Consider the following 25544-nt stretch of genomic DNA (forward strand, 5'->3'; position numbering starts at 1 on the left):
CACAAGGAACTGCCTCATGCTAAGTCAAACCACTGGCCTGCCTAGTTCAAGCCAGCTGACTCTGAAGCGTAAAAAAGGCTCTGGGAGGGGTTCTAAAATGTTGCTTCAGAATGGTAACTTTCAATTATGCTCCTGAAATGTTCTCTTATCAACATCTGTGACAACAAAGGATTTTCAAGAAAGCATTAGTTGCTCTCAGGCTCACCACAGTAGAAGAGCTTTGTGCCCCGTATATGTTGTGGTTAGCTCTGGCCCTGCTCCTGCCCCAAGGACTGTGGATGTGGGGGAGACATCCACATGCTGCAGGCCTGCTTTGCCCCCGGTGAAATCTGCTGATGAAGACTCCTCTGACCAAGAAGACATGAGTGACAGGGAGGAGGAGAGTGTGGCAGACAGCTCAGAAGGAGATCAATTATCTAGCTCCTCCTTGGATTCGGAACAAGAGTTAATGATACAGCCACACATGCGGAGAGTGATGCATAGGCAACAACAACTGAGAGATTATTATCAAAGAAAATGAGGCCACCTATGGTTGGGTGGGGCTGTGGTAATTAGTGAGGCTGCTATAAATAGCAGCCTGTGGGTTTGGCCATTGTGGAGGATTATCTGATCATTGTGTTTCGTGACTGCTTTCCTGACTTTGACCTTTAGTGTGCTGATTTTTCCCCGCTTTGAAACTAAACCAGGGCAAAGTGTGTTTCACTTTGTGAAAGAAGAAGGACTGTGAATTACCTCACAGCTGCAAGATAAGTATCACAGAACTGTACAAATTACCAGTTTGTTTGGAGACGAGTGCTCTTTGTTATACCAAAAGATGGCTTAGTTTATGTGAACTTTCATTATAAAGAACATTGTTTTGAATTTTCAAACGTGTGTGTGTCTGAAATTTGTACCTGTGAATTTTTGGGAGGAGTCTACCAGAGAGCCTGACAGAACAGTATACATGGTGTATTTGGGGCAATAGCAGAATCTAAGAGCCTGTCAGTCACAGCTGGACGAAAGAGAGAACATTCTCCGATATCTTCCTCAGACAAGTTAGCATGAAATGTAGTCCCTGAAGGAAGGGAATTTAAAGACCTTTGAACCAGGACTGCAAATTTCCCAGGTGCCTTGAGAGACAGACAATGACGGTTAACAATTATTTTCCATCTTTCAAACTTGTCCGTACAAGATACCCACATAGTTCTGGGTTATTTTTGAAGCCCTGCACCCACACAGAAAAAATACACAGTTCTTTGCTTCTCCTAATCTCTTGATCACAGAACGTAAGCATATAGTATTCCCGCTCCCTGCAACAAATGCGAGATGAAGAATTGGGGGGGGGGGGGGTAGGGGGGGTTGTTTTTAAGCCTAGTCTAAAGCAGACCTGGCAGCTGTTCTGGGAAAATAGTTTCAACGCAATCTTGCCCTTGTGGAGATGTGAACAATGTGGGGAGCCAGAGGAAATTAAACCTCTCCGGTGAACTTATTGTCCAAGTACATTAACTCCCAATGTTTTGTGTGCATGTGTGTGTATTCTTAAGAATTCTGGCAGAATTCTCGAAAGTGCATCTCCAACATTCATGAAAAATTAAAACTAGAGGACATTATATATGCATATGGAAGAGAATTCTTTATTGGCCAAGTGTGATTGAACACACAATGAATTGTCTTGGTGCATATGCTCTCAGTGTACATTAAAGAAAATATAAAGTAATCCCTTGCTACTTCAGGGTTCATCTTTTGTGGATTCGCTACTTCATGGGTTTTCAAAGGTGGCTTAAATCCATTAAAAAAATTTTAAATCCATTAAAAATTTCTTCTACAGTACTACTGTACTCTATTAAAGAAACTGGTAGGATATCACATGTAGTTCCAGCTGAGAAACATTATAAAATGACCGTTTAATGCAAAGGGTGGGTTTTAAAAGTCCAAATATTCATTAAATATATTAAAATATATATTTCCTCTACTTCACGGAAATTCATTTTTCACAGGTGGTCTTGGAACGCATCCCCCGCGAAAAACAAGGGATCACTGTAGATTTGTCAAGAATCATGTGGTACAACACAATGATTGTCATAGGAGCCAAATAAGCAATGAAGAAACAATCAATATTAATAAAAGTCTTAGGATGCAAGCAACAAGTTACAGTCATACAGTCCTAAGTGGGAGGAGACAGGTGATAGGAATGATGAGAAAAAACTAGTAGAAATAGAACTGTGAACTACTAAATCTTTACAGGTTTTTTGCTCAGAACAAATGAACTAAGGTAATAGTAGACGATTCCATAAAGTCAGAAGGGGGGAAGGAATGCATACAAAATTGCACACAGACCTACAAAGCTCCAGTCTGGATAATAATAAGGGAGAAGCCGGAGAGAAAGAGCCAGCTGCAAGAAACACTCAGATTCCAAAGATCTTTGCGATCTTTATCAGTCTGTACACAGCACAGTGGTTTCACAACCGGTGGCTTGAGGTCAAAATCCACATAGGTAGATTCCATTGGAGCAATTTTTATACCAAACGTCACAGGTAACCAATGACATTTTTTCTGTTATAATAAAAGACTTGCAGGTTGTTTAATCATTGACTCTGGTCAAACCAAAAGGGGCAGCATCGTTAGGATCAGTTCAACAGAGAGTTCATTCCTACCCAGAGTTTCGAGGCATTTTTAAATATGTTGGAATTATATCCCGCCTTACATAGAAATATAGAAATCTGACGGCAGAAAAAGACCTCATGGTCCATCTAGTCTGCCCTTAAACTATTTTCTGTATTCTATCTTAGGATGGATATATGTTTATCCCAGGCATGTTTAAATTCAGTTACTGTGGATTTATCAACCACGTCTGCTGCAAGTTTGTTCCAAGGATCTACTACTCTTTCAGTAAAATAATATTTTCTCACGTTGCTTTTGATCTTTCCCCCAACTAACTTCAGATTGTGTCCCCTTGTTCTTGTGTTCACTTTCCTATTAAAAACACTTCCCTCCTGGACCTTATTTAACTCTTTAACATATTTAAATGTTTCGATCATGTCCCCCCTTTTCCTTCTGTCCTCCAGACTATACAGATTGAGTTCACTTCCAACAAATGAGTACTCAAGGCAGCGTGAAGAATAAAAAGCAGACTGGAAAAGAAGTCCTCCAAAGGGAAAGTCTGGAAAAAACAGCAAGTTCAAGCACCTATAATGAAATGAGACAGAACTGAACCCTAATCTAAGCACACGTATTTCTGCTTGTTTATAAAAAGGTCCTCAGAAAAGAAGCCAAAAGAGCACCTTCTTCTATTTAAGGCTGTGGTTCTCAACCTTTCTAATGCCACAACCCCTTAATATAGTTGCTCATGTTGTGGTGACCCCCAATCATAAGTCTAGCATCAATTCTCCCAACAGAGCTTTAAGCTGATTGGCAGGAAGGTCAGAGAGACACCCCCACTGTAATTGCATGATTGGTCAGATTGTAAAAATATATTCCAAGGTGCCAGAATAGAAGCTTTAGTTCCTAACCCCATGGGAAATTTCCTTTTCCCATGGTCTTAGGCAACTCCTGTAAAAGGGTCATTTGACACCCCCCCAAAGGGGTCCTGACCCCCAGATTGAGAACCACTGTATTCCATACTTTTGAAGCACTATCAAAATGTCAGGGGAAAGGAGAAAGGAAAGTTTGAAACTGAAAACGCCTTTCAATAAAATCTAAGCTAATTTGCATGGGAGAGCAGCCATTTGAGACACTGGCTCCCATAGAACTGGTAATAATCATCTATTAAAATTATTGGATAGGAATCACATGCTTCCTATAATTCTTCGGCAGTTTAGTTGGAGAATTCTCAGCCCACAGAAGATCTGAACACTCTCTAGTGAAAGACTCAAGCAAAGCAGCTTACAATTGTCCAAGCAAGACGCAGCTGAAGATTTTGGGTTATACTACTCACACAACATCTCCAAGAAAAAGTGCAGATTATGCACCAGCTGAAGTGCAAAAGCACTTCTCCCGGCCATACAATTAAACCAGTAGCAAAATCTAAACTAGGATATACCGTATTTTTCAGAGTATAAGACCCACCTTTTTCCTCCCTATAAAAGGCTGAAAATTTGGGTGTGTCCTATATTCCGAATGTAGCTTTTTTGAAGCTTTTCCCCCCAGCCTAACTAGGTGTTAATGATTTTCCCGGCTTCCTACTTCATCCAAAGAAGGTTTTTTCCAGTCCTAAGTCTTTGCAGGGTTGTCTTCATTCCTACTCACTCTGAAAAAAGCTTTTTCAGCCCTCATTACTGTGCTAACGATCTTCCTGGCTTGCAGCATTCTTTTTATTGCTACTCCCTCCAAAGCAGTTTTTCCAGCCCTAAGTCTTTGCAGGCTTGCTTTCATTCCTACTCCCTCTGAAAAAGGCTTTTTCAGCCCTAACACGGTGCTAATGATCTTCCTGGGTTGCAGCATTCTTTTTCATTCCTACTTCCTTTCCTGCCCTAAGTCTTTGCAGGCTTGTTTTCATTCCTACTCCCTCTGAAAAAGGCTTTTTCAGCCCTACCCAGGGGATAAAATAATGTGCTAAAGCTGAACAGACTAAGGATGCTAGCCAAATGAATACCTGGTAGGCAGATTCCCCCCCTATTTTTCTCCCCAAAAACTAAAGTGTATCTTACACTCAGGTGCATCTCATACATACGGTATTTAAACTGCAGGTTGGGCTTCAAGGGGACCGTAATGCTACCCAAGACAGATTAATAAGCCCTGGTCCTTTTTCTACTAAACATAAGCAATGCATTAAAGATTTAATTTGCCAGTTATTACTTAATCCTACTTCTTTTTTAATTTAGTCAACGTAAGGCAGCACACATACCTCCTGTCTCCTATTTTCCTCAAAACAACAATAGGGTCTCAACCCACCTATTTCAATGTACAACTTTTCTAAATTTAGATGGAAAGGGAGAGGCACTTGATAGATAGTCCATCAAAATCGGCCAGTGAACTCCAAGCCACCTCTCACAGTAATTGCCTGTCACACACACTGTGCCAGTAGCTAAGATGTCTAATAATATCCACCTCCACATCTCAGAGAAGTCTCCTCCCCAAATCCATTCCAGCTAGCACGTCGGTATTTAAGCTAGAGAAATCCAACAGGGCTACTTGCGATTCAACTTGGGCATGAGGTGTGTCGATATAGATTCACCTAGCTCAGGGGTGTCAAACTCCTCTTGTCACATGACATACCGGGACTTCCCCCTTCACTAAACGGGGTGTGGGCGTGGCCAGCACATGACGCATCCGTCCCGTGGGCCACCAGTTTGATCACCCTGATGCCATGGCACAAGGGAAAGGAGATGCCAATTCAAACGGTTAGGATTATTTTGTCATCATCTTAGAACTTTTGTTAGGCAAGGATCTTATGCCAATTACATCCATTCAAGTGTTGGGGAGGGTACCAAATATCATCACACTATATTTTCAAGATATCAAGGCCACCATGAATCACAAAAGGAATTATTATGGATGAGTGTTCTCAGTATGGAGTTGAGGTTGTACTAGTTATTTAAAAGGTTACTTTCACAACCATAGTTCCCTCTAAGCTGAGCAGTGAGCAATCGCTCACTTAAAAATCATCATCAACTCAGAGTTTTCCAAACCTGCCCAGAAGCCGAGAGGGAAAGAGTGAGAGGGAAGGAGAGAGAGAGGAAGAGAGAGAAACAGATAGAAAAAAGAGAGGAAGGAAAAGAGAAAGAAAAAGAATGGGAGTAAGGAAGAGAGAAAGAAAATCAAAATCTAGTTTGAAACTAGCTCAACTATTTAAGTGGCATTTGGATATTGATAGAGTTGCCCTATTATGAGCTCATTGTTATAGACACACAGTACAGTATTTATTTTGAAATTCTCTGAGGCAAAACAGGGTGGGTTTTTTGTTTGTTTGTTTATTTATTTATTATTTCTGTGCCGCCCAGTCCCGAAGGGACTGCCGCTCAGACACTATACTTTTCCGCCCCCCCCCCCCAAAAAAAAAATTAGAGGGAACACTGTTCACAACTATAGAAACATAGAAACATAGAAGTCTGACGGCAGAAAAAGACCTCATGGTCCATCTAGTCTTCCCTTATACTATTTTCTGTTTTTTATCTTAGGATGGATATATGTTTATCCCAGGCATGTTTAAATTCAGTTACTGTGGATTTATCTACCACGTCTGCTGGAAGTTTGTTCCAAGGATCTACTACTCTTTCAGTCAAATAATATTTTCTCATGTTGCTTTTGATCTTTCCCCCAACTAACTTCAGACTGTGTCCCCTTGTTCTTGTGTTCACTTTCCTATTAAAAACACTTCCCTCCTGGACCTTATTTAACCCTTTAACATATTTAAATGTTTCGATCATGTCCCCCCTTTTCCTTCTGTCCTCTATGATTTTCAGGCTTGAAAACGCATGGGAGTGACAGGCCCCCAGACAACATTTCAGCTGTCAACCAGTGGAAGTGGCTCATCTTTATTTTGTCAGTATCAAGAAAGCATAGGATGATAACAGCAATAATCCTTCTCCTGGACTTTGTCAGAAACCAACTACTGCAAGGTCTCCAGGAGCTGGTTATTTTGGGATGCCTTATCTACTCAATTGAATAGAGAGAGAGAGATTCCAGATTCCTTGTGGAGTGTACTTGCTGAGTGTAGCGAGTGTTATTCCCTTTGCCAAGATAGTGATTGGGAAATTCAGGTCAGCCTTTGCTACTGTAATTGCTTCACAGCTGCGTATGTTCTTTGGCAACAGCTTTAATGACTGATGCCAACCTTCAGTTAAAGAAAAGAAAAGCATGAAGTTTCTCTGCAGGGAAAAAAAACCAGGGCTAAAATGGTGATGGGATTTGGGATATCTATACGGTAATTAAGATTATTGAACGGGTCCAAAGAACGGGCTACAAGAATGGTGGAAGGTCTTAAGCAAAAAACGTATCAGGAAAGACTTCATGAACTCAATCTGTATAGTCTGGAGCAGTGTTTTTCAACCAGTGTGCCGTGGCACACTAGTGTGCCGCGAGACATGGTCAGGTGTGCCGCGAAACTCAGAGAGAGAAAGAAAACAAGAGAGAGAGAAAGAAAGAAAGAGAAAGAAAACGAGAGAAAGAAAGAAAGAGAAAGAAAGCAAGAGAGAGAAAGCAAGAGAAAGAGAACAAGAGAGAAAGAAAGCAAGGGAGAGAGAAAGAGAGAGAAAGAAAGTAAGAGAGAGAGAGAAAGAGAGGGAGGGAAGGTGGGAGAAAGAAAGACATAGAGGGAGGTAGGGAGGGAGAGAGAGAGAGCAAAAAAGAGGAAAGAAGGAAGAGAGAAAGAAAGAGGGATGGAGAGAGAGAGAGAAAAAGGAAGGGAGAGAAAGTGGGAGAAAGAGAAATAGAGCGAAAGGGAGGAAGAGAGTGAGATAATTTTTTCGTCCAAACTTTTTTTAGCCTCATCCCCTCAATGTGCCCCATGGTTTTGTAAATGTAAAAAATGTGCCGCAGCTCAAAAAAGGTTGAAAATCACTGGTCTGGAGGACAGAAGGGAAAGGGGGGACATGATCGAAACATTTACATATGTCAAAGGGTTAAATAAGGTCCAGGAGGGAAGTGTTTTTAATAGGAAAGTGAACACAAGAACAAGGGGACACAATCTGAAGTTAGTTGGGGGAAAGATCAAAAGCAACGTGAGAAAATATTATTTTACTGAAAGAGTAGTAGATGCTTGGAACAAACTTCCAGCAGAAGTGGTTGGTAAATCCACAGTAACTGAATTTAAACATGCCTGGGATAAACATATATCCATCCTAAGATAAAATACAGAAAATAGTATAAGGGCAGACTAGATCAGTGTTTCCCAACCTTGGCAACTTGAAGATATTTGGACTTCAACTCCCAGAATTCCCCAGCCAGCATTCACTGGCTGGGGAATTCTGGGAGTTGAAGTCCAAATATCTTCAAGTTGCCAAGGTTGGGAAACACTGGACTAGATGGACCACAAGGTCTTTTTCTGCCGTCAGACTTCTATGTGTCTATTAACCACCTGAGTGTATTTTTTAAAAAGTCAATGGAAGGAAACTCCAAATTCAGACCAGGTTTATAAGAATGAGAGGAAAGGAGAGGATAACCTTTTTCACCTTTCTCTGATCCTTCAATTTGTACTCTTGACTTTCCAGAGGTCTTAGAACATAGAAACATAGAAGATTGACGGCAGAAAAAGACCTCATGGTCCATCTAGTCTGCCCTTATACTATTTCCTGTATTTTATCTTAGGATGGATATATGTTTATCCCAGGCATGTTTAAATTCAGCTACTGTGGATTTACCAACCACATCTTCGTTGCCATTTTAACCGAGAAGACTATTGGGCCTCCTCACTTTGAGAACAAAGAAAGAAAAATTCTCAACAACACAGGAAAATTTAAACACTCAGAAACTTCTGTTTTTCTACTTTGAGGGGGGGGGGAGGAATTAAGATTCTCTTTGCTATCTTGGAGGAATCCTTCTCCTTATTGGATCTCTGAACATCTACTCCAAAGTCTTGCATTGGTGCTACCGTTACAGTCTGTGGTCGCTTGTTACATCCATTGGACAATCTCATGTAATCCTAAACCACCAATCTTCCCTCTTGCATCTGGGTTTTGCTATAAAAAGATTCTAACACTGAGTTAAGCAATAATTTGAAAGGGTTTGCAGGTTTTCAATCTCTAATTTGCCTTTTAAAAGTCTGATTTTGTTATTGGCTCAAGAATCTTCCTAAACTAGATACTCTCCAGGCGCCTTAAAACAGCATGCTCGGATTAGGGGGAAATTACTCCCGACGCTTTACTGATTTTTTTGAATATTACATCAGGCAATTATAGGCATGGAGACTAATGGGTAAAATGGCAAGCAAACAACAAGGCAATTTCATCTACAGACTTCAACTTAAGCAAGCAAAGTAAATGCAATACCTTAGGAGGTGGAATGCTTCCTTTCAAATGGCTGCAAGTCAAACAGATGTATTACAGAAGACCTTTGCATGCCTTAAATTTATGCAGTTTACTGTAGCTGAAGACTGTAACATGGAAGGAGTGGGCAGACTAATCAGATTATGAAAATTGAGACCCTACTTGTGAAAGGCAAGGCAGGCAGGCAAGGGACATAAACTTGCCTTAGAGAAGGGAGGGCAATTTGAATACACAGGAGAAATGGAAGCCGTACTCCATAATTACTTATTGCATTGCCCCATTTCAGTAGAAACCACAACCACATCCTCTTTTTTTGGAATGTTTAGGTGGAACAATTTAGGCCTCTGCAGTGGATCAAGCTAGCAAGTTAGGATGGTGTTTAGTTCTTTCTTTCTTTCTTTTTTTGTAATGGAAATTCATATTCCCAGGATCCTGCAGCAGCTACCAGACCAGTTAAGAATCTAAGTTAAGCAATTATAGCCCAGAGGATAAACAGATTTCTCACACTGAACAAGATATCAGGATCATTCCATACCTTAGAAAAGAAAGAGGGGAAAAAACCAAAATAAACCCCTCCCATGAACTAATCACATCTATCTTCACTTAGCAAGCCCACACTGGTGTAAGCAGCAACTCATTGCCAAATCCTCATATAAATACCCTTCTCTTGCTATAACCCACCTGTAGCACAGAAGACTTTATCAAAAAGAATAGTAGTCATATGTTATCGCTACTAGATCAGTGGTGGGTTGCTCCTGGTTCGGACTGGTTCTTAGAACTGGTAGTGCTGGCGGCAGGAGGCTTCGTCCACCTGCCCAGGGCGCTTCTGTGCATGTGCAGAAACCTCCCGCAAGTGTAAACCGTTAGGCAAATTAATTTACAACCCAGCACTGTACTAGATGTACTGCGATATTATTTGTATAACCATGAAATACTTCCTGCTTGTAATTTTTACAACTCCTCCACAAAGTTTAAACTAGTATTTACTCAGAGGAGGGAAGGAGGCAGGGAGAGTCTTGGGTAAGTGCAGAGCCAAGGTCTAAAATAGAGGCCTTGAATCCAAGATTTAGCCACAATCCAGCAAAAGAAAAGAAAAATCCAGCCTTTAAAAGCTTTAAAAAGCATTTCAAGCATAACTCAACCTTGTTCATTGTAGTCTGATATTTTCAGCTTTATTTGCCTAGATGCATCTGGTGGAATGTATAAGCACATGTTACATTATTCCCTGGATAAAAGGTATTTTCTCGTCCATGGCATTAAAATCTTGTATCAGTGATAAAGATGAAAATTTTTAAAGTTCTTATTTTTGTTAGAAAACAGAAATCTGATCTGACCTAAATTCATTTTTCTATTTTAAAAACAAAACAATTTAATACAACTCATGTTCGGTAAATTTATAAAACATAAAAGTACAGCTTAGTCAGAAACTAATTACACTTTCTAGTTGCGCTCACAATAAAATTTTAAAATTTTTCTCAAAGCTGAAACTATCAACCGCAGAAGTGATTTTTTTTAAAAAGAACACCTCTTAATTTTGTCAGCTTGACAAGTTAGAAAAACAAAGTTGAAGTCAAAAGAAACTGTCAACATGGTAATAAAACAGAACTATTTAGTCTGACCCTAGACTATGTCCTCACTGTCATCTAAGCACAGGATAAACATGTCCTGACAAGGTTTTCTGCCATAACCCCATGAGTAATTTTGTTTCCAATACATATGTGAAGCACCTAAACTCATCCTCAGCTGTTTTGCTGTTAAAATGGTATTTTTTTCCCCTTTAAACTGACAGCAAACTCCAGCCATTTTAATCCAGGTTAATTTCATACATTTTGCTCTTCCCTTCAGGCTGGCTTGGGAATGCCCATCGCCAAGTCGGATTCCTGGGCACTGTCTTCCAGGAGCATGTTGTTTTGGAAAACTGGAGTTCTCTGTTGTTTCACCCACCATCTGCCAGAACAGACGGGGTGTCTGATGGGCTACATACAAGAGGAGGCGGCTTTGGAAGAGATGGGATTTCCCGTTGCATCCACCGCTTCCTGGAGGATGCAGTTTATTAAATCCACCCTCAAACAAGGCTACGATCAGCCGAGTGGCAAGCTTGTTTTAAATGCAATGTTGGAAGTGGTGAAATGGGACAGCTAGCTCTCCCCTCTCACTGTGCATGTGGGACAAGCTTGTCAAATAGCAGATCGAGGGCTTCTTCTGGGGAGCGGGCTTAGTGGTCTTTCAAAAATGGTCTTTGAGGTCTAATCAAGGGTAGATCCACTGAACTCCTAGATCGGAGCTGTCAAACTCACAGCCCACAGGCTAGATGCATCAAGTGCTGGCCATGTCCACACCCGGTTTAGCAAGGGGGGGGGGTCCCCGATATGTCACATGACACCCGTGCTTAATTTTTAAAAATCAGTAGCAAAAGAGGCCCATTAAATGAAAGCTTCTGACTCTATTTGTCCTCAAATGTAGGAACTCCAGCTCTCATATTCTCCAGAGCAGAAGTTCTCCGGGAGAGAGGGTATTTATTTATTTTATTATTTGATTTTTTATGCCGCCCTTCTTAGACTCAGGGCGGCTTACAACATGTTAGCAATAGCCCTTTTTTTTAACAGAGCCAGCATATTGCCCCCACAATCCGGGTCCTCATTTTGCCCACCTCGGAAGGATGGAAGGCTGAGTCAACCTTGAGATGGTGGTGAGATTTGAACCGCTGACCTGCAGATCTACAGTCAGCTTCAGTGGCCTGCACTCTACCTGCTGCGCTACCTCAGCTCAGTATCTCTGAGACCCTTTCATAGGGGGTGGGGGGGTCTGCAAAATCAAGTTTTAAAATGTGTCAATTTCAAACCAAAGATCTTCAGTAATTTTTAAGAATGTAGAAGGGTCCCAAAATCCAAACATTTGAGAACTCACTGTCCGAGAATAAAACTTTATTCATTCATTCATTCATTCATTCATTCATTCATTCATTCATTCATTCATTCATTCATTCATTCATTCACTGGGAAGTATCAAACATTTCCAGACAGGAGAAAAGGGAAAGGGGAAAAAGAAAAATATTCCCTGTACAGTAATACCTCATGATACGAACTTAATTGGTGCAAGGAGGAGGTTCGTAAGACGAAAGATTCGTAAGACGAAACATTGTTTCCCATAGGAAACAATGTAAAGTCAATTAATCCGTGCAACCAAAAACCCCCCCGCAAAAAAACGGCTTTCGGCGACTGCTGGGAAGCCGCGCGGCTGTTTTAAAAGGTGACAGCCGGCCTGGGGGGCTTGCCAGCACCCCTCCGAACCCGGGGTTCGGGGGGGTGCTGGCAAGCCCGCCAGGCCAGCTGCGACCTTTTAAAACAGCCGCGCCGCTTCCCAGCTGTCTCCTGAAGCCGAACGCGGAAGTTCGGCTTTAGCGTTCGGCTTCAGGAGACAGCTGCGAAGCGGCGCGGGTGTTTTAAAAGGTCGCAGCCGGCCTGGGGGGCTTACCAGCACCCTCCCGAACCCCGAACCCGGGTTCGGAGGGGTGCTGTCAAGCCCCCCAGGCCGGCTGCGACCTTTTAAAACACCCGCGCCGCTTCGCGGCTGTCTCCCGAAGCCGAACGTGGAAGTTCAGCTTTAGCGTTCGGCTTCAGGAGACAGCTGCGAAGCGGTGCGGGTGTTTTAAAAGGTCGCAGCCGGCCTCGGGGGCTTGCCAGCATCCCCCCGAACCCTGAACCCGGGGTTCAGCAAAATTTTGCCTCTTCTTACGAACTTTGTTCGAGTTACGAACCGGCGTTCGGGAGGCTTCTGGGAAGCCCCGCCGCCCAGCTGTCACCTTTTAAAACAGCCGCGCGGCTTCCCAGCAGTCTCCAAACGCCGGTTCGTAACTCGAAAAAAGTTCGTAAGAAGAGGCAAAATTTTTCTGAACCCCGGGTTCGTATCACGAGTTGTTCGTAAGACGAGGGGTTCGTATCTTGAGGTACCACTGTATGTTTAAAAATAGTCTTGTACTCACTAAAATAGTAAAAGATTGAGCTGTGCTGTTTACCGTTGCAAATAGGTATTTAGAAGGCAGGGATCTCTTATGGAGCAGCACGTGACACAGGCATTATTAGGAAGCAGACTAGACAGCTCCTTAAAATACAAGCTTAGAGCTTGGAGGTTTGCCTTCTTTTTGTTACTCGAACCTTTTCTATCATTGGGGTCCTATTTTCCCCATCTGCAATTTCATGCCGCTCGCCTGGACTAGGATTTATCCCATTAGCGGGAATGAGGCTGATCTGTGTCACTGAAAAAAATTACCAGCTCAGCATAGTTGTGATGTAATCCTTCCCTGCATGCAAACTTACAGGAGAAGGAGCAAGCATATTTATTCCCCTGGAGAATTTTTGATACGCAAATAGTCTCGAGTTAACCGCCGTCTATCTATGGTACCACACACTAAATTTATCCCAGAACTGTCCTGGTTGCTTTAGAAATGTCACTGTTACACAGTACCACAATCAATTTTTCAAAGATAGTTAGATCCTTCTCTACAACATGGGGGAAACATCAAAGCGTCTGGCTCAAATATACTAAAAATATCCTCTCACCTGAGTCTCTGGCGGGGATCAGAAGGTGTCCCGGTCCGCCTCGCTGTCCCATATTCCGGCACCGCCCCATAATCCAGGTCATCATACGCCATGCTGCGTTGGTCATCCTCTAGCCCGTAAGGCTCAGCGTGGAAGCGGTTCAGGTCCATGTTGCTTCCCCCTACCCGCACCTGCGGCTGGGGACCATAGACATCCTGCCTGCTGGGGGCCCTGTAGCCATCCACAGAGGGTCGGTAGCGCTCATCAATCCGGGTGACTCGGGATAAGCTACCGTAGCTGTGTTCGCTGCCGTGGTAGCTCTCTTCGTAGGGCCGCCCATAACTATCGGAGTAGTGATAGTTTCGTGGAAGGGTAGCCGTGCCTGGCTGGGTCATGTAGGCCCCGGGGCCGCCATTGGTGTTCTTCCTGAAATTCCTATCCATGGTCTGGATGTAGTTGTTGGTAACTGGAGAGCCATCAATAGGTAGGCCATCGGGGCCCACTTGCTGCACTGTACGTGTGGTCATGGTCTTCACAACTTTTTTCACCTACAGAATAATAAGAATGAGCATCAATTTGTCATTTCACAATAGTTCTGAGGGCAGAGCGGGTATCACTGCTCATACGCTGCAGAGCATTTCTTCATTAATTCCACAGGACACTACTCTCTATTACAGTGATGGGTATAGCAAGGGTGCCACAGGTGGCACGCAGAGCCGTATCTGGGGGCACACGAGGCCCTGCCATGTGTCAGTTCCAGAACACTGGTCAGCTGATTTTCAGCCTTCTTTTCAGCCGTTGTCACTTTCAGGCTTCAGGAAAGCCTCCTGAACCAATGGGCCTACCGAAAGTCTAGGGCAGCGGTGGCGAACCTATGGCACGGGTGCCACAGGTGGCACGCAGAGCCATATCTGCTGGCGCGTGAGCCATTGCCCTAGCTCAGCTCCAATATGCATGTGTGTGCCGGCCAGCTGATTTTAGGCTTGCACAGAGGCTCTGGGAGGGCATTTTTGGCTTCCAGAGAGCCTCCAGGGGATGGGGGAGGGCGTTTTTACCTTCCTCCAGTTCCAGGGAAGCCTTTGGAGCCAGTGGAGAGTGAAAAATGGGCCTTCTGGGCCCACCAGAAGTTGAGAAACAGGCTGTTTCCAGCCTCCAGAGGGCCTCCAGAGGGCCTCCAGGGGGCGGGGAAAGCTGTCTTCGCCCTCCCCAGGCATTTGAATTATGAGTAAGGGCACTCGTGTATGTGTGATAGTGCGCGCAGGTTCTTTCGGCACCTGAGGGGAAAAAAGTTGACCACCACTGGTCTAGGGCCTTCAGTGAGGCCTGTGCGCATGTTGGGGGGCAGTGCAAGGAGGTTGTATGCATGCATGGGGGGCAGTATGGGAGTTGTGCACGTGCAGGGGAGGGGGCATTGCATTATGGGTGTGGGCACACACACACACGCTATCGCACGATTGCACACCCATTGGCACCCCAAGCCAAAAAAGGTTCACCATCACTGCTCTATTATCTCAAGTCACGTCTTGCATATTCAAGCTTCAAATATTATCCTGTTCTGTAGAACTCCCTAGAAAATTTTCTGATCCCTGAAACTCCTGGACTACAGGAAAATTAAATCCAACACTTTTCACTCATCAACAAGAACACCTGCAAAACTGTATCTGTAGTTGTCAGTATCTCACTTCACTTCACACAACGCAAGGGTACCAAAAGCATCACTGTTGGCAGGCTCGCCTGCTCTGTTCCTTATGTCAAGTCAAAAACACCTCCAGGATTTCAGATCTGCTACTAATGGTTTTCTCACACTGATTATCAACTTTATGCCAATACAACAGTTAACTCCAACCAGACTGAAGAAGCATTAACTAATTGGTCAAAGTTGCAGCTTTCTCTGTATTTAATAAACTTTCTATATTATGTCTGCGCTGAACTTTTGAAATAATAAACTGAATAAATCACCAGGTGAAGGCTACCTCAAATCACCATATAAAGACAGTTGCCAGTGACAAAAAAGAGAAAAGCATTATTTGTTTTAGATGCTTTTTATTTGCTATTAGAGCTGACTCAACCCATGCACCTGGTAACTATAAGCACCACCTCTTCCCTACAGAAAACCCTTCCAGACAGTTTGCCTAACATGCTCGCCACTTCTCCCTAGACTCTCACCGTGGTCTCTGTACGACGGGTTGTCCCATCATCTGAGGTCTCTACTGAAACAACTGACATGGCACCTTCGGGGTCCTCCTCCATGGTGTATGTCTCTTCCACAATTTGGCCTGGATCCTGCATCCTGGGAATGGTGCTGTATATGAGGTGACTATGGTCCTAGGTAAATAGGGAGAGCCCGTCAACCTATTTCTGTGCAAACAATACTCTTAAAGCAGTAATTTCTTACAGATCAGACACCACTTGTAAAATAAAATGTTCAATGCTCAAGCCTCCGAAAGCAACAAATTGCTACATAAGCCAGCAGTGTGCATCAGATGCCAAAAAACCCAACACAGTTCTAGGCTGCGTTAACAGCAACATCGCGTGAAGGTTAATACCACTATACAATGCCTTGGTAAGACCAGACTTGGAATACTGCATTCAGTTTCAGTCACCAGGATGTGAAAAGGATGTTGAGACTCTAGAAAGAGTCCAGAGAAGAGCAACAAAAATGATTAGGGGACTGGAGGCTAAAACATATAAAGAACGGTTGAAGGAACTGGGTATGTCTAGTTTAATGAAAAGAAGGACCAAGGGAGACATGATAGGAGTGTTCCAATATCTCAGGGGTTGTCACAAAGAAGAGGGAGTCAGGCTATTCTCCAAAGCACCTGAGGATAGGGCAAGAAGCAATGGGTGAAACTAAACAACGAGAGAAGCAACTTAGAACTAAGGAGAAAATTCCTGACAGTTAGAACAATTGATCAGTGGGACAGCTTGCCTCCAGAAGTTGTGAATGCTCCAACACTGGAGGTTTTTAAGAAGAAGTTAGATAAGCTTTTGTCTGAAGTAGTGTAAGGTCTCCTGCCCAAGCAGGGGGTTGGAGTAGAAGACCTCCAAGGTCCCTTCCAACTCTATTGTTATTGTTATTATTATTGCTGTTGTTATTGTTATTATTATTGTTGTTTTGTTGTTGTTGTTGTTATTTGTTTGCATGCACTATAATATATTTTAAAAATGTGTTCAGCGTCTGTAAAGCTGTCAAAATCAGACAATGTGAAGAAAGGTGCTAAAACTCATAGGAAATAGTTGAAAAGTGGAATTTTATTCCAAGATGGGGACACATGTCCTGGAAAGGTGAAGACAGAGTCAAAAGAGGGGGAAATGGAGGCATAGGTGGAGATCTTTAGAAGACTCAGTCCTGATTGGCTGGATAGATGTATCATCCCAAACTTGGATATGGGCTCCACCCACTATACAGAAAAACCCATGCAGAAAAATCTCATAAATTCAGTGATATATGTTGAAACTCTCTTGACTAAGACTTTAGAACTCTGGTGGTGGTTGTTGTTGTTGTTGTTGTTATTATTATTATTATTAATTAGATTTGTATGCCGCCTCTCTCCGTAGACTCGTAGACTATAATTTGCATTTCATTAGTTTAAGTAAATCTATTAGCAAACCACCAAACAAGAATAAAATATCACAAATTTTCTTTTCATACATTTAGTCACCAAGGTGTTCCTTCACATCTTTTATCCACATAAGATTTCAAATTTTATTTTAATTTTTTTTTTTTGGATTTTGCTAAGATTCCAACCAATTATCTAAGATCTTTTCCAAAAGCTTAGCTGCAAAGCTGTTTCAAAAAGATCTTAGACAATTGGTTGAAATCTTAGCAATAAGTAAGTAAGTAAGTAAGTAAGTAAGTAAGTAAGTAAGTAAGTAAGTAAGTAAATAAAAATAAAAATAAATAAATATAAAAATAAAAATAAATAAATATAAAAATGAATAAATAAATATAAAAATGAATAAATGAATAAATAAATATAAAAATGAATATATATATATATATATATATATATATATGTATGTATGTATGTATGTATGTATGTATGTATGTAAATAAAATGAAATTCTGTAAGCTTTGCCAGAAATAAGTTTTCACTTTCTTTTCCTACCTGTGGTCCGTTGAGTTTTAATTCTGAGAATTTCTGTCTCTCCAAGTCAGCATTGCCCAAGAAACGTCCGTTCTGCAAAAAATAATAGCGATGAATTTTGTGACCAGTAACAGAAAACAAGAAAGAATGGAAGGCAGGAAAGGAAAGAGAGAGAGAGGCAGACAGACAGACTGAGCACTTCAGTCTATTACACTGAATCCCACATAAAGCTACAATGCCAAATATTTAGAAACGAAGCCGCTGCAATTTGAAAGCGAGAAGATAATACCGGTATTAGCTATACAGTGTAGGTAGTATCTTAGGTTTAAATTTCTTCACGGAAATAAAGAAACAGGTGTGTATTATCGTATCCGTTTATTAACATCTATAACATACTGAAGTTGAATACCGTACATTCCAAGGTTTATAAATACTGAGTCCATGCTGTCCCAGTTCTTACAGACCCCCCAAAAAAATCAAAAACAGCAAATGGAAGCATTTTTAGAAATAGTTCAGAAAACCAAGCCATTGATAAAATCTCTGGAAAAAGTCAACCTGGTCTCCGTCATCTAGTTCTACTTATAGACACCACCCTTTATTGCCCAGAATGAAAAGGGGGGAAAAAATTATAAATTTTTTTTATGGTAGAGTTTCTGCTTATCATATTTATGCCTTCCTGCATGCATCCAAAATAATTTCTACCCACTATTTGGAGGGGAACTCTGTCCTTCCAAGTATGAGTGGAACACAGTATTTATGCTAAACACAAGTTTAACATGATCTGATATTGGCGATTTGCTCATCTGTACAGCGTTTAAGATAAAAGGGCAGAACCTGAATACCCAGTAGAAGCCAAAACCCAAGGGGAAAAGCAAGATGGTGTCAAGGCTTAGTCAAATGTGGCTGTTGGCAGACACATTCACTTCATCCTATTTCATGCTTCTTATGTCAATAGTTTCAGGATCTGATAGTCACCACTGGAGGCCATTTTACTATCATCATCTTGTACAAATATTGTCATTCAGAGCAAAGATTGCTTTGTTTACTGTCTGGCATTCCTTAGTCCGTAAATCTTCTCGTTACTCTTTTTGTCTATTTCATCAGCTTAGGGTTCTCTTTTCATAAAAACCATCAAGCTACTGGTTAAGCATACACAGGAGCTTGCATCAGGCATGGGAAGGGCAATTAAGAAAGTTAAGGGTATAAATACGTATGATCTACAGATTTGTTTTCAAAAAAGCAAAGGACTCTTGTAATCTAGTGGCTTACTACTAAACATCTCCACTGTTGTACTGTGTATCCACAAAACAAATAGTGAACCTGTGTTCTCAGTTGACACTACAAGTGCATATGTAATAAGCACAATGAATTTGAACATTAGCCAGACACTGTGAAATTGGATGAGACCACTAGTAATTAATTGCCACACTGGATAGCCTTTAACCAACACAGCTCTACTCCCTACTCATACTGAATACTGACAAATACAGCGGGACCTCTGCTGACGAACTTAATTCGTTTCGTGACCAGGTTCTTAAGTAGAAAAGTTTCTAAGCAGAAGCGATTTTTCCCATAGGAATCAATGTAAAAGCAAATAATGCATGTGATTGGGGGAACCACAGGGAGAGAGGAGGCCCTGTTTCCTCCCAGGAGATTCCTAGAGAGGCTTCTCCCCACCTTTTCTGGCCCTGTTTCGTCCCAGGAGATTCCTAGAGAGGCCCCACGGAGGCTTCTCCCCGCCTTTTCTGGCCGTTTCTTCCAAGGAGATTTCTAGAGAGGCCCCATGGAGGCTTCTCCCTGCCTTTTCTGGCCCTGTTTTTTCCCAGGAGATTTCTAGAGAGGCCCCATGGAGGCTTCTTCCCGCCTTTTCTAGCCCTGTTTCGTCCCAGGAGATTCCTAGAGAGGCCCCACGGAGGCTTCTTCCCGCCTTTTCTGGCCCTGTTTTTCCCCAGGGATTCCTAGAGAGGCCCCATGGAGGCTTCTCTCTGCCTTTTCTGGTTACAGTTTCGGATGCTCAGGTTTGTAAGTGGAAAATGGTTCTTGAGAAGAGGCAAAAAAATCCTGAACACCTGGTTCTGATCTAGAAAAGTTTGTAAGTAGAGGTGTTTGTAGGTAGAGGCACCACTGTACACTCATCAAAACACATAGCTATGCAGACAGCAGACACCTGACGCTCTTGGACCAAGCTGCTCTAACAAAGTACTTCCAACAGAAGCCAAACTACCAAAGTAGCCCTCCAGCAAGAACCACATAATCAAAAGAGGACAAGTATCCCACTTGAGCACATCACTAGATGTTACCTGGTGCCGGCGGGTGAGGGTGCCGTTGGCCATTGTTTGGCTGGCATCTTGTGGGGAGACACGGACGCGCTCCAGCTGTGCAGAGACATGGCGCCGTTCTTCCTCCAGCGCCCGTGTCAGCTTCTCAAACTGTGCCTCCTGTTCTTTGACGGAGGCAAGTATACTGGCAGTCGACTCCACTTCCGAGTCATCCATGGTTTTGAAGGCCCCACACAGGGGGAGAGTGGGTGCAAGGCAGGGAGATGCCACGGGGGATGTGAGAATTGACGACACACCGAAAAGGGGTACGAGGGGAGAAGGATCCCCTCACTTCAAAGGACACGTTTGGGAGACAAGCAAGGAGAAAGAGAGAAAGACCGATCTTAGATCTGGGGAGAGATTAAAAATACTTGAAAGAGACCAGGTTCCACCTAAGTCCTCCTCCCCCAAATCAGTAGAGTGAGAAAGATTGCACATTAATAACCACTGTAATATTTTAATTGGGTCAAGAATATATATCTATGTACCTATTTACAGAGGTGCTCCTATAACACAATGTGGATGGTTGAAAATCCATCCCTCCAGAGTTTTCTTCATTTCAAATCAGATACTGGATAGGATATAGGCATGCTAATGACATTGTCATATATTTTTAATTAATTGGATGCCTTAGTTTACCTTTTTAGGACTTCTTTTTATCAGAATATCAAATATCAAGTGTCATTTTAACAAAGACTATGGAACTTTCTATCTTTGCAACGTAGCACATTTACTAAGAATTTGCTCTAGTTCAGTGTTTCCCAACCTTGGCAACTTGAAGATATTTGGACTTCAATTCCCAGAATTCCCCAGCCAGCAAATGCTGGCTGGGGAATTCTGGGAGTTGAAGTCCAAATATCTTCAAGTTGCCAAGGTTGGGAAACACTGCTCTAGTTAAGTGGCTGTCACTTGCTGCCTTCCTGGATTAATTTTTAAGACAGTGTAATGCATAGGGAGGCCATGTTAAAAAGAAGCTTTAGCCAAGATTTCCTTCTGTGAACACCAGTCGGAACAATCTTTAGGTGCTTCTTGATCATTTTATCTCATGACATTATTTCTGGTCATCAGAGGAAGTTATCTCAACTTTTAAAAACTGTTTTTAGGAATTGCAGTCAGTCTCAACCACACATACATATTTTACTATAGCAGCATTTTCATATCTGCTCGCCTGCCTGGGTTCAGGTTACTGACCCTCGAACAGGAAATTACATGTCACTTTACATTTATGCATTCCTGTCAAGAGAGTAACTTCTACCATTTTAAAAACACGCTTCTTGGGAGTCAGTTAGCTGTACTACCAACTAATTATAACAGGCTACGGCAGTTATATTGAGCAACATGATAAGCCTGGGCCACAAGGGGAGAGGCAATAGGCAGTGTTTTTAAGAATCTGCAGTGTTTTCTTTCAAACATACATATATAGAGATACTTGGAGAAAAGCTGCAGGTTTTGTTACGTTACCAAAAAATGTTTGTCATATAAAACTGTTTAAATGCTTTTTACCACTATTTATGCAGTGGTCACAATAAATAAACAATCCTAGAGCTTCTCCAATTTAATCTTGCAAAATCGTTCACAAGCTATATGTACACTTCTGTATGGAATTACATGTCTTTGTTTTTTTATGCATTTTATTCCCCAACTGGAAATTTAGTCCTTGTAAAAAAAAAATATGATACATTAAAATAATTTAGGCGTTAAGGATTGGGAAATGCTCAAGACTTATTTTATTAGAATTTTTTTTCTCAAGCCAATTCTCTTCAGGACCCCCTTTTTATCAACTTAAAACCACAAGTGTTAAGCTATGAACCTTAATATTTATTATTAATATTAACAATGATGATGGTTGCCAGTCTTTATAACAGGGCTAACAAGACAAGCCAGGAGAACAAGCCATTTTGCATATCATCTACCCAAACTGTTGTTGCCAAAGTGCTTCAAGACAAAGCATTAGCATATGTCCATCAGAAATATCTTCAGCCACAGCCTACTTATGAATTAATAAAGATATTTTTAATGGACCTCATATACAAAAAGGCTGACAGATTTGTAAACATATATATATGTATCTTCCATCCTGGAACCATTGTTCTCCTGACCACAAGAGTTTCACAGTCTTTAAAGAAAGCCAACCTGAAAGAAACCCCAATATTCATCCTGACACAAAATAACATTGAAGACTGATTTTCTGTACCATACACACCTGTGGAGGAAGGCCGGTCTGAATTGATTGGTTAAGGCACAGCTTGGTCTAAGTGCAGAAAATCATGGGAGAAGGAGCCCAGCCACCAACAGCAAGGAAGCAGGAGAAAAAAGGCTGCAGAGAGACAGCAGGAAGGGGATAAAAAATAGAAGTGTAAATTTAAAATAGGGAAGGAAGCAAAGGGGTCAAGGAAGGAAGGACTTAAGATCAAATCAGTGTTTATACATTTAAAAAAAAAAACCCAATCCAATTGTTTTCCCAAAAGGGATTTAAAACAACTTTCAACAAATTAATTTTTTTTAAAGAAATAATTGCTTCATTATGCAATAGTAGCATAGTAGAAATCAGTGTTTCCCAACCTTGGCAACTTGAAGATATTTGGACTTCAACTCCCAGAATTCCCCAGCCAGTGAATGTTGGCTGGGGAATTCTGGGAGTTGAAGTCCAGATATCTTCAAGTTGCCAAGGTTGGGAAACACTGGTAGAAATGTTTCAGACTGGATCATGGAATTTGAGGCGCATTTAATCTTTTCCCATTATGACTACAACTGAGGTGAGGGAGAAACGCCACGAAACAGAAAATCTACACACAGAGACTACATTCCTAAGAGATTGGCAAGGGGGAAAAAAGAATTTAACTCCACCTCGGTTCTGAATGTTGCCATTTTCACACATGAATAGGTTAGAGTTACAGAGCAAACAATCTGATAGGGCAGAGATCTTCAAAATGCACAATTTGTTCAGAGATTTATATGCAGTTTCTTCCTAAAATTGTAGGCTTTCAACTTTTTCATAAGGCAAATTCCTGATGCAACCACAACAAACCTAAATGTTACAGTGAACAAAATAAACCTCACATTTTGAGTGGCCCATGAACTAAATATAGACTCTTTATAAAGCTAATGAGCTTGTCCTCAATAGTCCTGAGCATACCAACCATCAGTTTAAAGTCAAAGAGGTTTGACTATAGAGAAAAAGGAATCACTTATTATTATGCCCATTTTTAAAGAGAGTGCATCCCTTCTCCTTTTAAATTCTTTTAAAAAATTCTTAAAACCTTTAGTGCTTTTAAAAAAAATCCCTTTTCTTTCTGGTGGTAGGGGAAAAAATAACAGAATGTTATTTTGTGGGATCTTATAGAGGATATACAGCATTTCAAAGGTTTATTGATTGACTGATTTCTTTATTCAATTTCTGTAGCTGCCCAACTCAACCAAATGACTCTGGCCGGCTTACAATTCTATAATTATAAAACTAAACAACTAAACAAAACATTAAAACAATAAATACCTCCTTTTTGATCTATCAATCCTAAAGAAGCTGAAGAAGCTACAGGTTACCCTCCAACAGCAATTCTAAAAACCTAACCTTCTGATATCCCAAGACAGGCAAGACCATATCCCTGTCTTGTACATTATTCCAGTTTTCAAAAAACTGATTTTTAAAAAAAGAATACTGTACCATTACTTGCTTGCAACCTTTCCTCCAAAATATTATATATAAATATAGGGGAAATACAGGATTACGGTATGGGCTTGATGTTACCAACTCAGTGGGCTATACATACCGGTATTTTGATTATTCTGGATTTGATGGAAGTAGTAGTGGCCAGAAACTGTTTCCCTCTAGCACTTATATCCCCTTGTCCAAGCATGCTGGATGTGTTTCTTTACTTTTTAATTCAGATTCCCCCTCCCCCAAAATCAAAGCAGGAACAACATGTTTGGGCTAGCCAAGCCTCCAAGACAGAAACGCTCTCAATCTGCTTTCCCACGGTGCTGGTGACATGTCAGCCCCTAAACTGACTTAATACATAAGACCACAGGCATAACAGTTTGGAAGGGGAAAGTGGTTTCTTTGAAGAACACATTCAAAAGATTATTTGAATGTAGCAGAACCTTGTGACTTTTTTAACCCCCATAGAATAGACTTAATTCCTCAGAGGGCTTTCAGTTAACCATCACAGTTGAGTGTATTGATACAGAAAACCAATATTAAAATTAAAGAGAAAGCCATCAGGAAAAAAACAATCTACAGCATTGAAGTCTATTGAAGCTCATAGAAACGGCAGATTGACGGCAGAAAAAGACCTCGTGGTCCATCTAGTCTGCCTTTATACTATTTCCTGTATTTTATCTTAGGATGGATATATGTTTATCCCAGGCATGTTTAAATTCAGTTACTGCGGATTTACCAACCACGTCTGCTGGAAGTTTGTTCCAAGCATCTACTACTCTTTCAGTAAAATAATATTTTCTCGCGTTGCTTCTGATTTTCCCCCAACTAACCTCAGATTGTGCTCCCTTGTTCTTGTGTTCACTTTCCTATTAAAAACACTTCCCTCCTGAACTTTATTTAACCCTCTAACATATTTAAATGTTTCCATCATGTCCCTCCTTTCCTTTCCGTCCTCCAGACTATACAGATTGAGTTCATTATGTCTTTCCTGATAAGTTTTTTGCTTAAGACCTTCCACCATTTCTGTAGCCATTTTTGAGACATTTCATGTCTCCATTTACTGGAGCTTTTGCAGGCTTGCTTGGGATTGTAACAGAGTGTTAAACTTCCATCTCAGTGTCAGGAAATAAAAGTGTTAGAGGCACTTTTAACTGAATTAAAGAGGAAGCCTGCAACAGCACAACATCACTTAGTGGTAGCAACTACCCAAAGTGCTTACTTGAACACAGAATCTCCAAGAACGTAATCCACCCTTATTTTTTAATGTCATTTTGCTTCCATCTGTGGCCTATGCAAATGTTACAGTTTGCAAGCAAGTTTGATGAAGCAATTTTGAAAGATTGGAGTGTGTGTTGCAATTCTGGATTGTAACAGTTAACACACATCAGATTCATATTTTCAGTCACATGTAAAAAGAACTTCTTACTCCAGTTCAGACATATTGGCACCAGAAGGACTTTGACCCCAAAGACACATTGTTAGTTTGCTTAGGCAATCTTGCACTTTGCCATATGATGATCCTCACCCCGCCTGTAATCTCCCCTCTGCCAAAAGCCAATGCAAAACTTCAACAAGGGTGCACTTAGACTGGGATAGTTCAAGTAGAGCTGTCTCCAAACCCCAAAATAAACGGCCTTTCAAAAAGTTATACAGCATTGCCTTCCTGGGCTTCGTCATCAACTTCAGGTCAACCATGGGGATTAAAATCTGCAAGGCACACAGATGACATCACAAGCAAACAATGTGGTGTCGCAATCAAAGAATTGTAATTCTTCCACCAGCCCAGGCACGTATCCGTTTACAAGCCAAAGACTTACTACAGATTATGAGACAAAAGCTATGAAATGTGTTCGTGTAGGACTGGAGTCCCTGGTATTCATTGTTCCAAGCAAGAGGCAGTCTCCCCTTTCAGCATGAGAAAAAGATACCAGGAGGGGTGGAGGGTGGCGCACAAGAAGGCTCAGGCCTTAATGCTGCACTTGGTCTCAAAGTAGTATGCCCAGGCAGTGAACAGAACCAATTTGGAGATCATGTGTCTC

At 41.6% G+C, this 25544-nt stretch overlaps 1 protein-coding gene across 13 annotated transcripts in view; it reads right to left on the bottom strand.

Moving 5' to 3' along the window:
- CTNND1 (catenin delta 1) overlaps positions 1-25544 on the bottom strand; it is a 100441-nt gene that overhangs the window by 39455 nt on the left and 35442 nt on the right. For 7 of the 13 annotated variants that reach the window (XM_070727168.1, XM_070727159.1, XM_070727135.1 and 4 more), the window contains exons 2-6: positions 22048-22161; positions 19827-20135; positions 17548-17619; positions 15605-15763; positions 13460-13986 (exon numbers count right to left, since the gene is read on the bottom strand). In XM_070727168.1, coding sequence (XP_070583269.1) covers positions 13460-13986; positions 15605-15763; positions 17548-17619; positions 19827-20021 — 953 coding nt within the window. In that variant the 5' untranslated portion in view covers positions 20022-20135; positions 22048-22161. The remainder of the gene's footprint in view (positions 1-13459; positions 13987-15604; positions 15764-17547; positions 17620-19826; positions 20136-22047; positions 22162-25544) is intronic. The other 6 variants (XM_070727203.1, XM_070727195.1, XM_070727186.1 and 3 more) reach the window with 3 other exon arrangements.

This window comes from Erythrolamprus reginae, chromosome 1 (genome assembly GCF_031021105.1).
Source record: "Erythrolamprus reginae isolate rEryReg1 chromosome 1, rEryReg1.hap1, whole genome shotgun sequence".
Lineage (NCBI taxonomy): Eukaryota > Metazoa > Chordata > Lepidosauria > Squamata > Dipsadidae > Erythrolamprus > Erythrolamprus reginae.